The following is a 13749-nucleotide window of genomic DNA, read 5'->3' on the forward strand; positions in this document are numbered from 1 at the left end:
AACGCTGCTAAAAGCCTGTTTTGGTGTAGTTCCATTTCTTGAATGCAATATTTAGCACAACTTGAACCCCAAACGAAGACATTTCTCAACAATTTATACCCAAACAAATAGCTGAAAAGTAGCTAAACAAAGATAAATTCCACCGATTACAATGGACATGGATTTGGAATTACTAAATCCGTAAGTCATCAACTACACCTTGTTTCTATGTATGCTCTTTCTCAAGCAACCCTATATATGAAACTGATCTACAATTTAAGCTTGTTGTTTTACATATCTCGTTTCTCCATCTAAAGACTTGATTTCAAGTCTTCCTTTTTAAGGTGGTGTATAATTGTTCTCTAGGGATGATAACTTTGCAAATTTGTAACATGGTTTATTGAAAGTGACTGAAAACTATCACCCCCAATGCTTAACAATAATGCTTAACTTTTAGTTTGAGATGCTCTACTTTTTAATTATATAAAAATCGCTAAATTTTAAATTTGGTTCCAGTATTATGTTAAAATTTGAAATTTGGCCTTTATACTTCTGTTATAATTTGGTGTTTCGACGTTTATAATGTAATTATTTAGTCTAAGTATTTTATTCTAATTATAATTCTGACCTAAATTGAAAGAAACATTAACATCATTAATTTTTTTGTTAGCTTCAAGTCCACTATAATGCCATTTTTTTGTGACAAACTTATATTGGCATTATCAATCAGGGGTGAATCTAGGAAAGTTTTTTTTTGGGGGATAAAATTATATATTTTTATGATAGTAAAAATACAATTTCACCATTTTAATAATTTATATATTTATAACTTTTAGGGAACTAAATCAAAATTTTATCATTTTTAGAGGGCTAAAGTGTAATTTTACCATTATTAATTTAAAATTTTAGAAATTATAAACAACATAAATAGAAAATTTTTCATGTCGGCCCGTGTGTGAATCTTTGATTCGATTATATAATTGTTTTTCATAATAGTAAAAGAAGCAAACACAGTGAACGACAAAAACAAGAATCACCGTCTTGGATGTTTTTGATGCCAAACTAAACAACGCTTGAATTTCTTTCCCATCACAAATCGCGACTTAAAAATGCTATATTCCTTTTTAATCTTCTCACTATTTTCTTCTATAAAACATTGTGTTTTTCGCAAAATAATTTTTTTCTACTTTAAAAATAATAATTTTCTTCTATAAGGAGTGGATCATTGATTCGGGTTACACCATCCACATGAGTCCCAATTGGGATTGGTTTACAACTTACGAAACAGTGTCTGAAGGTATTGTTTTGATGGGAAATAATGCTTCATGTAAAATTACAGGTGTTGGAACAATTGAAGTTAAGATGTTTGATGGAGTTGTCAGAACACTTGATGACATACGACATGTTCCAGAATTAAAGAGAAATTTACTTTCGTTGAGTACTCTTGATTCAAAAGGGTACAAATACACAGCTAAAAGTGGGGTTTTGAAGATTTCCAAAGGTTCCCTTGTTGCGATGAAAGGGCGGAGAAAGACTGCTAAGTTATATATTTTGTAGGGTTCTATTGTTACTGGTGATGTAGCTGTCGCATCCTCTTCCTTGTCAGATGATGATATTACTAAACTTTGGCATATGCGCCTAGGGCATATGAGTGAGAATGACATGGCAGAATTAAGCAAAAAAGGACTTCTTGATGGGCAATGAATTTACAAACTGAAGTTCTATGAGCACTGTATTTTTGGGAAGCAAAAGAGTGTTCGATTCACCAGAGGAATCCATAACATGAAAGAAATGTTGGAGTATATTCGCCTTCGAGAGGTGGAGCTAATTATAAGCTAACTTTTATTAATGATTTTTCCAGAAAAGTGTGGGCATTCTTCCTAAAGCAGAAAAGTGGTGTGTTTTTCACATTTAAGTATTGGAAAACCATGATTGAAAAATAGACGAGAAAGCAAATAAAATATCCTCGCACAGACAATGACTTAGAGTTTGTTTTGATGAGTTTAATAAACTGTACAAGTCAGAAGGGATCGTGAGACACTTGACAGTTCGTCATACTCCACAGCAAAACAGTGTTGCAGAACTAATGAAAAAAACGATCATGGAGAAGGTTCGATGTATGTTGTCAAATGCCAACTTACCAAAGTCATTTTGGGCCGAAGCAGCCTATACTGCATGTTTTTTGATCAACCGATCTCCATCCGTTGCCATTGAGAAAAAGACTCCACAAGAGGTATGGTCTGGTAATCCTGCTGACTATTCTAATTTAAAGATCTTTGGTTGTCCTACGTATGCTCCTGTTGATAATGGAAAATTGGAATCGAGATCCATTAAATGTGTTTTTCTTGGTTATAAAGCTGGTGTAAAAGGGTATAAGTTATGGTGTCCTGAAAATAAAAAAGTTGTGATTAGCAGAGATGTTGTTTTTGATGAAACTGCTATGCTACTTAACTTATCTCTTAAAGACTCTTCCAATAAAGAAAATCAAAAACAGGTGGAGCATCAGATTAATACAGAATCTACAACAGAGTCGACTACTGAAGCCAGTACAAAAATTCAAAATAGAGTTGCTTCTTCACCACAATACTCTATTGCCAAAAACAGAACTAGAAGAGAAATTAAACCTCCAAAGAAGTATGCTAAGGCTGATCTAATTGCTTATGCTTTAAATGTGGCTGAAGATATAGATGCAAACCAATAGCCATCTAATTATTCTGAGGCAGTTAGCTGTGAAAACTCAGAAAAGTGGATGTTTACTATGTAAGAGGAGATGGAATCATTACATAAAAATAAAACATGAGATCTTGTGAAACTTTCTAAAGGTAAAAAGGTTGTTTGTTGTAAATGAGTGTTTAAGAAGAAAGAGGGGACTGCAAGAGTTGAAGAACCCAGATATAAAACAAGGCTTGTTGCAAAGGGTTACAGTAAAATTCCAGGAGTGGACTTCATAGATGTGTTCTCTCCAATTGTGAAGCATAGTTCGATTCGAGCTTTTCTTGGTATTATGGTCATGCATGATTTGGAGCTTGAGCAGTTAGATATAAAAATTAGATTTTTACATGGAGAACTTGAGAAGGATATTTACATGCAACAACCAGAGGGTTTTACAGTCTTAGAAAAAGATGACTATGTTTGCTTACTAGAAAAATCCTTTTACGGTTTGAAACAATCACCAAGATAGTGGTATAAAAGGTTTGATTCATTTATGACTTCTCATGATTTTAAAAGAATTAGCTTTGACAGTTGTGTTTACTTTAAGAAAAACAGTGATGGTTCTTTTGTGTATCTACTCCTTTATGTTGATGACATGTTGATAGCAGCAAAAGATAAAGGAGAGATAAGAAAGGTCAAAGCCCAACTAAGTGAAAATTTTGAGATGAAAGATTTGGAACTAGCAAAGAAGATACTTGGTATGGAGATTCTCAGAGATAGAAAAGTAAGTAAATTGTACCTAAGTCAGAAGGGGTACATTGAGAAAGTTCTTTGCAGATTCAGTGTGCAGAATGCTAAGCCTGTTAGTACTCCTTTAGCAGCTCATTTTAGACTTTCATCGGCTTTGTCTCCACAATCAAATGATGAGATTGAGTACATGTCACATGTTCCATACTCTAGTACAGTGGGATCTCTCATGTATGCCATGGTTTGTTCACGTCTAGATTTATCATATGCAGTTAGTGTAGTTAGCAGATACATGGCGAATCCCGGTAAAGAACATTGGAAAGTAGTTCAGTGAGTTTTAAGATACTTATGAGAAACTACCGATGTTTGCTTACAATTTGGAAGAATTAGAGATGGAGTCATTGGGTATGTTGATGTTGATTTTGCTGGAGACCTTGATAGAAGAAGATCTCTCATAGGTTATGTCTTTACAATCGGAGGTTGTGCAATCAGTTGGAAAACCACTTTGCAAACTAGAGTCGCTTTGTCTACCACTGAAGCTGAGTACATGGCGATTATTGAGGCTTGTAAAGAAGCTATTTGGTTGAAGGGACTCTTTAGTGAACTCAATGAAGACCTCCAAATCAATACAATATTTTGTGACAGTTAGAGTGCCATCTTCCTTACAAAAGGTCAAATGTTTCATGAGAGAACAAAACACATTGATGTTCGGTATCATTTTGTTCGTGATATTATTGCTCATGGTGATATTGTTGTGAGCAAAATTAGTACTCATGAAAATCCTGCAGATATGATGACTCAGTCACTTCCTATAACCAAGTTTGAGCATTGCTTAGACTTGATTGGTGTTTATTGTTGAAAATAAATCCTTAAGGGGTTTTATGGAAGAGGTGGAGAACTTGTTCGTTGAAAGTTCACGATGAAGAACTTGTTCATTAAGAATTCGTGTCAAGGTGGAGATTGTTAGAATTAAGTGACCCGAATCCTTATTTAAATAAAATACTGTGGTAAAATAAAATAAAAGTAAAATCCCTATAGAATTATACTTCTTTTATTTTATTTTAGAATAAGGTTTTTTAAACCTTATTAAACTCCATCTATTTGGTATTGATTAGAATAAGGTGTTTCACTCCTATTAGAATATAGTTTTACAAGCCTATAAATAGACATAGTCTATTCCTCTTGTAATTAATTCGAATTCGACATAGTGAATTTTCTTCTTCTCTGCCCGTGGTTTTTTTCCGAAAGGGTTTCCACGTAAAATCTATGTGTTTTTTATTTTTATTTGTATTTCTATTTTCTTTGCGGTATATTGTCATTACCGATATTCTATTTTTACACACTTGAGTTTCCATTTCTTGAATGCAATAATCAGTTATACTTATCTACAATTTGAACACAAAGGAAGACATTTCTCAACAATTTTATACCCAAACAAATAGCTGAAAAGCAGCTAAACAAAGATTAATTCCACCGATTACAGTGATTTGGAGTTACCAGATTATTAAGTCATCAATTACACCTTGTTTATACTCTTTCACAAGCAACCTTATATATGAAACTGATCCACAATTTAAACTTACTGTTTTATATATCTTGTTTCTCCATCTAAAGACCCAATTTCAAGTCTTCCTTTTTAAGGTGTTGTATAATTGCTCTCTAGAGATGATGACTTTGAAAATTTGTCACATGGTTTATTGAAAGTGACAAAAAACTATGATGGTTAACTATCACCCCAATGCTCAACAATAATGGTTAACTTTCAGTTTGAGTACTTTTTAATTATATAAAAATAGTCAATTTTCAATTTTGGTTAATTTTTAGTGGGAGACCCTCTACTTTTTAATTATATAAAAAAGTCAAAATTTAATTTTAAATTTTAATCCCTGACCTTTATATTTCTTTTATAATTTGGTGCTCTTCTGTGTTACAAAAGATGCCATTTTCTGTAACACAGAAGAATTAATGTTCTACTACTTCGAGGGAGGTATATTTTTATGGAAGGCCGAGATTGTTCCAACTCCTTGGAACACCTCAAAATTGTTCCAACTTATTTTACAGCCAATTTAATAGCCGATCCAATGTCATAGAATTGTGCTATGTATCTGGCAAGCAATAAAAAAATTTACGAATAACAATTTAATAAAAATGATTAGCAAAATTGAATTAGCTTTCATGCATTAAATGTTTGGCTTTTATGCCTCTTTGCTTCATTGTTAAGGTTTGCTCAATTTGCCTCTTATGTATTTGGCTGAATTTGGTTGTAATGGTTTTGCATGCATTTGATTGAGCTGAGACAGGGAGAGAAAGGAGCAAAGCCCCATCTGAACCTATTTATGAATAGTCATCATGACCTTCCCTTCCTTTCTCACCTCACTTTCTGCAACTGCCCCTCCATTTCGCCTTCTTTTTATTTCACCCATATAAACATGTATGTATGTAGGTTAGAGTGTGGGATCTTGTTGTTTTACTTTCGTTTTGGCTGATTAGTCTAATCTTCATGTAATGAACTATGCTACGTTGTTTGGATTATTTAAATCGAACTTAGAATTAATTTTATTTTTTGGAAGCCTTCATGTCCAGAATTGAAATTGAAATTTAAAAAGTTTTTGCTATATTCTGAATTTGTGAATACTAAATCATAATAAACATATATTTCTAATTACCATTTCTCAGAACACGTAATTAACAACATACAACCAAAACAAACCAACATTTCTTATCAAAATCCCAAACACAAACCCATTTATCTTCAAACACTTCCCTACATTCAAACCATATAGAACACACAACATATATAAAAACGTTCTTACCCAACCATTCCTTAAACTTCACTAACATCAACCACATATTTCAATGTTCTTAACCTCACGTTTCTTCTCTCCTTTAGGCACAACTACACAAAGCACACCGTTCTCCATTGTAGCTTTTATTTGATCCATTTTTACGTTCTCAGGTAACCTAAACCTCCTCGTAAACTTACCACTACTCCTTTCAGTCCTATGCCATGTATCATTCTTATCTTCTTTCTCAACACTCCTTTCACCACTGATTCGTAACACTTTACCTTCTTCAACCTCTACTTTTACCTCTTCCTTTTTAAGTCCTGGTACGTCGGCTTTGAAAATATGTGCCTCTGGGGTTTCTTTCCAGTCTATCCTGGTGTTGCTTATGGCTGCTGAGGTTTCGGTTGATGGGTCGAACATGTTGAATGAGAAAGGGTCGAAGATGGTGGTGTTGTTGTTGCCGAAAAGGGATGGGATCATAGCCATTGTTGAAAGATTGGTGATGGTGATGGTGATGGGAGAGGAGAGTGGTGAAGAGGGTGTTTATATAAAGTGATAGATGATGATTAGGGGAATGTACGTGGCATTCCATGGCATGAGATGGTAAAGATATGTCACCATTTGGCTGAATTTGAGACCCTCTTCTTTGAATTTCTCGAGTTTTTCTTCAAACTTTCCATGCAAGTTCAAGCGGTGGGATTTTTTTTCTAATGAGGTGGAATTTTCATTATTTATATTTTATAATATTTTAAAGGATGAAATTATAATTTTAATATTTTTGAAGATAAATTTTATCGCATAATAATTTGAAAAGTTAATAAGTTTTAAAGGGTAAAAAGTGATTTTTTTTCTTTTGCAAAGCTTGAATCATTCAACTTGCATAAAATTAATTCAACTCTTTACCATAAAATAATTCAACTCGCTACCATTCAATCTAATAATAATTATTGTTGAGTTTTATCTTAATTGTATAGATTTTTTTTTTTTGCTTCATTCGATCTGTTCTGTTGTAAAATATAAACAGAACAGCAACAAAAGTTTAACAACAGTATACTAAAATAGAACACATTTGATCGTTAATAGACTTGCAATTACAACAAAGTAAAAGCTTTAAATATTTTTTCTCGATTTATACCTGCAATCGCGCCATTTCGTTTCCATTCTTTTCAGCCATCGAGAAAACAACATTTCCAGCCTTTACAATGTCACTTTCAATACCTGCAAAAATTGCTTGAAGAGACCATGGTCTCAACGACTTGTTTGCACACCAAAAAAACACCACAATTGAACCAAGTTCAATATACAATGAATCATTAAGCTTCCAGTTCAAAGCTAAAAATACATCCAAAGCAACCTTCACCGCGCCTATCTCTGCCACAACAAAATCATTTGCTGCTGCAGAACCAGAAAATAACGCTCTTACGACTCCCTCCTTATCTCTCAATACTCCTTCACACCCTGCTCTATCCTCGTTTGCCATCCCACACTCATTGAACTTTAAACAACCATGAGGAGGAGGCCGCCAAAAAGATGCAGTTGGTTTGAATTTAATTGAATCAATCCTACACCTGTTCGGACTTATCCACCAAAAATTCTCCTGCAACATTACTTCATCATAAACAGATCTTATCCATAACAGAGTCCTCATCTTTGATTGAAAAATCAAATTTTCCATACACATCCTTCTTTCAAAAACCATACCATTTCTTACTAACCATGCAGTCCAACAAGCTGCCGAAATTGAAATCAACCAAAAACTTTTCCTAATTTCGGCCATTTTCACGTTGTTGCATAACAAGTAGAAATCCTCAAAACCATCTACCTGTTTCCAACTAACCTCCCACCAATTGAAATTTTTAATCCAAAAGCCTTCAATAAATTTGCATTTGAAGAACAAGTGGGATGCACTCTCCGGAACTCTTTCGCACCATGGACAACTTATCAATAAGTTTTGAAGATTCACCCCTCTTTTAACCAGAAATTTCTTTGTAGGAATTCTGTCTATAGCCAGCATCCATAGGAAACTACGCACTCTAGGTGGAACCTTAAGTTTCCATATCTTATCAAAAGTGAATTTAGAATCCTCCCCTCCATCCAATATCAATAATTTAGAACATTTTCTAACCGAAAATTCCCCGTTTCTATCATGAGCCCAACATATGTAATGACCCATTTTCAGTGAAATCGGAATAGTGGTTTCGTGATCACAAATCCAAGCTAGAAAGAAAATTTATATTAATATTGTGGTATGATCTATGTTATGATAGGAAGGTTGCATGAAAATTTTGATAAGAAAATTTTATTGATTATATGGTTAAATTGATTTAAAAGGATTAAAAAAATGTATTCTTGGGACTCTGTTCCGGTAAATCAGATTTGTAAATATTTATTATAAATATTTATGAAGTTAGTTGCGTGTCTAATTAAGTTTTGATTAGGTGAATTTAACTTCATTAGAAGTAATTAAGAAAAAGGATTAGATTGAAATAAATTGTGAAAATTTAATTATAGATTAAAGAAAAAAAAGACTAAATAAGTAAATATTTCATTATTATAAATTGAGGAAATTTAACACTAAAAAATCTAATATATTTTTAATTTAAAAGTTGTATATTATATTATATTTACTTAATTAATAAGTATGTTATTATATTATATTATTATATATAAAAAAAACAAAAGAAAGAAAAGAAATAAGAAAGAAACAGAATCGAAACAGAGAGAATGGGGAGAAGGAAAGAAGAAAGAAAAAGAAAAAAGAAAATTTGAGATTTAAAGGGTTCAAACTTAAATTGGTAAGTTAATTTAATTCATTTTCTTGTAATTTTTGAGTTTTTATGATCTTAGAACAAAATACTATTAGGTATATGTTGAAATTTTGAAAGGTAGTAGATTTTTTAATGTAGTTTATATTAAATTAATGGATGAATTAGAGATTGAATTGATGGAAATTCAAACTAAAATTGGGAAAAGGATTAAATTGTGAAATAAGTTATAAGTTTAATGCAATAAGGATTAAATTGTAAGAAATTTGAAATTAGGGTTTATTAGTGAAAATTTAAGAGTTAAGTTAAGTTATAAGTAGAACTTAAGTAAAAATAAGGTATAGATCATGATAGAAATAAAAATAATTTTAGTTATGGATTAAATTGAAATGTGGTAAGAAATGATGAATTTATTATATCATACATGTTTATTTTTATTAAATAGTATAGAAAGTCATTTAATTGTTTTTCTCTAATATATAAATGTTATATGTTTTATATGAAATTGAAGAGAAATAAAATAAAGGAGAGGACCTAATTGAAGAAAAAGGGAAAAGAGAAGGTTAAGGAGTGAAGGAAGACGTCATTTCAACCTTTTTGTTGTAAGTACTGCGAGATTTATTCTAAAATTATTTTTAATTAAATGCTTATATTATATTATAGAATTATTTAGAAATAAAAAAATAAAAGATTATGGAACTATGAAACTTGTAAAGAAAATTATAGATATAGAAATTAAAAGATGGTATATTGTTTGAACATTAAGGCAAAGATCCAATCTTACGTTTACAGATAGCTGCCATCTGAAATAATGTTTCTTCTTTCACGTCGAATCCCACTAAGCAAGACTTTTTGAAATTGATACTAAGACCCGAAAAGATCTCAAAACATCGTAGTATTGTTTTTCTTTTATATATTAATAGTGGATTAAACTAATAAGTATTTGGTGCAATTGTAGGACATATTATATTTTTAAAGAGAAAAATCAAATTTAAATTATGGAAATAACATTGTTGACACGAAAAATTATGAACCCTGAAAGTATTAGCCTTTAGTGAAGGCTTGATCTTCCCGGCCTCATCCCAGCCCAAACTTAATTTAATTATTTTATTTTTATTTTTAAGAAAATAATCTTTAATTATTCTATTTTTTATTTTGAAGCAAATAAAATTAATTTAGAATTTAGAATTAAAATTTAATATATATATATTTTAGTTATATGTTTATTCATCAAAAGCAAAAAACTTAGGGATATTATTGTAATTAAATATTTTAGAATAAGATAAAAGTGGATTTACCTCAAATCTAATTCCGGCCTAATTTTCAAAAAAAATATTTAACTCTAACAAATTGAGTCGGGTCAGATCGAAACTCGATGGATTCAAATTTTTTACCTATCCTTAAGCACGTTTAAGTATTTTTTTTCTAATTTAAAATTTTGGAAGAAGATTATTACTAAAAATTGGTATTGTATAAAAAATTATTCGATCTTATGCCGAAAGCCAACAAAGGTTGAAGCACAAGCAAAGTCCAGGGTAGTGGTTACATACAAAGTTGTCTTCGGCCCAAAAGTGTTTCAAAAGGTTAGTAAAAAACTGGTTTATTATGATTTTAGTCCTTCTATTATGCTAAATTTTAAATTTTAATAGATCTACTTTAATTTAGTCCAATTTGTATAATATCATTAGTAGATTTAAGTTGATAACATCATTAGTTTAAACTTTTATATATAATATTTTTTTATAAAGAATAGATGTAGAAGAAAATGCATCTAAAATTGGTGTTCTATAATATTATTATTGGGAGAGTTTTATCTTAATACCATTCGGACTCAAATTTGTATTCACATTCTTTTTTCTCTATCCTTCCACATATAAATTCAATAAAAAATAATTTTTAATGAATTGTATATGTTATATAGATTAAATTGAGGCTTGAATTTTCTCAAAATATTTTAAGTTCGGATTCGGATTGGATCCGAAAAAAAACTCATTATTTAAAAAAAAATTAGTTTCAGGCCAACTTAATGCAATGCAGCCAAAGATTTTAGCAATCTCTAGGTTTTAGTTAACCAATGGCCAATGTGCTTTTATTATCACTCCAAAAGTCTTGATTCTTTTTTATTTTTTCCCACTTGTTCCTTTGTACGATGCAAAAAATTTAAGTGAGTCACTCAATTTGACATTTCATAAATTATAATCAAAATTGAAGGGAAGTTACTTACGAAATCGATACAAATTATTATATGTAAACTAGTATCTAGTTGATATATATATTCACAAGAAAAATCGAGTGGAGACACCCCAAAAGATGGTGGCAGTGCACCAATCCCCTCATGTACTCATCTTCCCTTTCCCAGCACAAGGCCATGTGAATTCCATGCTCAAGCTTGCTGAGCTTTTGGCACTTGCAAGCCTAAGGGTCACCTTCCTAAACTCCGAGTACAACCATGAAAGTCTCGTTCGTCACACCGATATTCTTTCCCGTTTTGCTCAATATCCAGGGTTCAAATTCGAGACGATACCGGATGGTCTTTCCCAAGATCATCCTCGTGTAGGCTTTGCCATGAAGGATATGTTTGCGAGCTTGGAATTGATAACCAAGCCAATTTTCAAACAAATGTTGTTTGAGATTAACCCACCTCCAGATTGTATCATAGGAGATGGTGTTTTAGGGCTTACCTTTGATGTTGCTAACGAGCTTGGGATCCCCATTATTCCATTTCGTACCATTAGTGCTGGTTGCGTATGGGTTTTTTCCTCTATTTTTGATATGATCCAAGCAGGAGAGCTTCCAATCAAAGGTATGTGATATTATTTAATTAATTTGTTGAGGAAGGTTGATCCCATTGAAAGAAGTCTATGAACTGTTGTCAATCGAGAGTTAACAGATCTCTTAATGAGTCAATATTAGTGAGACTACTATTAGCAGACTTCTCTTAATAGAGTCGACCTCCCCATAATACATATAATATTTTTTTCAATTACTATTCACTAAGTTGTAATGTTAGTGGTTAGTTTAATCCCACACTATTTTGAAAATTTTAAAATGTGAAAATTATTGCATTGAGATAATTGTGTTGGAAGGGCTCAAAACATTGAATTATGATTTTAGTTTGTTTGTTATTTTAAATTTGGTACATTAATTACTCTCGTCAAACTGATTATGGGTAAAATTTATAAAACCTTAAAACTTTTGATTGACATGTAAATTTATTGTAGTTGAACATATTTAAGTGGATTTTTATGTATGACTGTAATTATATGACTCGATAATATTAAAATTAAAGAATTTACATAAGTACTTTAAAGATAGCAACTAACAATATTATCAATTTAAACATGCTAATATTACAAAAATAAAGACATTAAATTAAAGTAAAAAGATTAAATCTCAAATTTTAACATAATAAAAGCACTGATAAATCTTAAGAAAAGTGATTTCTCGAGTCTTTGAGCTTTCTTATCTACTTACAATGTGTTGTCTTGTCAAAAAATTATTAGGTAATCAAGACTTGGATTGCTTGATAACAAGTGTAGCAGGCATGGAAACTTTTCTTAGATTCCGAGACCTTCCTAGCTTCAGCCAAGTTAGTGATGTAAAGGACCCACTTCTCCAACTTATGGCCCGAGAAACAAGCAAAAATTTCAAGGCCAATGGACTCATTTTAAACACTTACGAAGAGCTAGAAGGAGCTACATTATCTCAAATGCGGAACAAGTCCAAGTGTCCCAAAATCTACACCATTGGACCTCTCCATGAGCATCTCAAGGCAAGACTTGCCGACACGAATCAGACATTGTCGGATCGATCCTCGAATAGTTTTAGGGAAGTTGATCGGAGTTGCATCTCATGGCTTGATAAGCAACCAAAGGGATCTGTTGTTTATGTAAGTTTCGGTAGCATTGCAGTTTTGCCGAGGGAGAAACTCATGGAGTTTTGGTTTGGGCTTGTCAATAGTGGAAAGAGGTTCTTGTGGGTCTTAAGGCCCGAGAATGTGCCTAGAAACGACGGGGAATGTGACGGTGTACCAACGGAGCTCGTGGAAGGGACAAAAGAAAGAGGGTACATAGTGGATTGGGCTCCACAGGAAGATGTCTTGTCCCATGGGGCAATCGGTGGGTTTTTGACTCATAGCGGATGGAATTCGACTTTGGAGAGCGTGACAGCGGGGGTGCCCATGATTTGTTGGCCTTGCTTTGGTGACCAACAATTGAACAGTAGGTTTGTGGAAGAAGTCTGGAAATTAGGATTAGATATGAAGGATGTGTGTGATAGAAGAGTTGTGGAGCAAATGGTGAATGATTTAATGGTGGAAAAAAGGGAGGAGATTTTGAAATCAGCTGCTGAATTTGCTAAATTGGCTAAAGGATCTGTGAATGTTGGTGGGTCTTCGTATTGTAATTTGGACTGTCTAATTGAGGACATAAGAATGATGAATAAAAATTGTTAAAAATTTTGAGATAGGGACAATAAAATGAGGGGACTTTCCCATCCCCACTTTTTTTACTAAATTATTTCCTAGGTTCCTACTAATTTCGAATTAAACAATTTGACCCTAGTTTCTTTAATTACCTCTTACATCCTTGTCAACTTTTAAATTAATAATCGTAAGATAAAAATTTTAAAAATTAGTTTAAAATACTAATATCTCGTATTAATTGATACCAGTTATGATAATCATCAATATAAATGGATACTAATTGAAATTAAAAAAATTAAACTTAAATTATTTTATTAAAATTAAACTTAAATTATTCGGTATCAAAATGGTAGGGACTATTATCCTCTAATGTTTTATCTTGATTCTGTCCCTGCCC

The 13749-nt window shown here is 32.0% G+C and overlaps 2 protein-coding genes across 2 annotated transcripts; one reads left to right on the forward strand and one right to left on the reverse strand.

The window, feature by feature from the left end:
• Window positions 1-6020: 6020 nt before the first annotated feature.
• LOC107917061 (17.6 kDa class I heat shock protein 2) lies at window positions 6021-6653 on the reverse strand. Its single transcript, XM_016846453.2, has one exon. The coding sequence runs from the start codon at window positions 6648-6650 to the stop codon at window positions 6219-6221; it is 432 nt and encodes a 143-aa protein (XP_016701942.1). The 5' UTR covers window positions 6651-6653; the 3' UTR covers window positions 6021-6218.
• A 2821-nt stretch (window positions 6654-9474) lies between these two features.
• Window positions 9475-13438, forward strand: LOC107917060 (7-deoxyloganetic acid glucosyltransferase). Its single transcript, XM_016846452.2, has 2 exons — window positions 9475-11732; window positions 12433-13438. The coding sequence occupies exons 1-2, from the start codon at window positions 11240-11242 to the stop codon at window positions 13380-13382; spliced, it is 1443 nt and encodes a 480-aa protein (XP_016701941.1). The 5' UTR covers window positions 9475-11239; the 3' UTR covers window positions 13383-13438.
• The last annotated feature ends 311 nt before the right edge of the window (window positions 13439-13749 follow it).

This window comes from Gossypium hirsutum, chromosome D10, assembly GCF_007990345.1.
Source record: "Gossypium hirsutum isolate 1008001.06 chromosome D10, Gossypium_hirsutum_v2.1, whole genome shotgun sequence".
Classification (NCBI taxonomy): domain Eukaryota; kingdom Viridiplantae; phylum Streptophyta; class Magnoliopsida; order Malvales; family Malvaceae; genus Gossypium; species Gossypium hirsutum.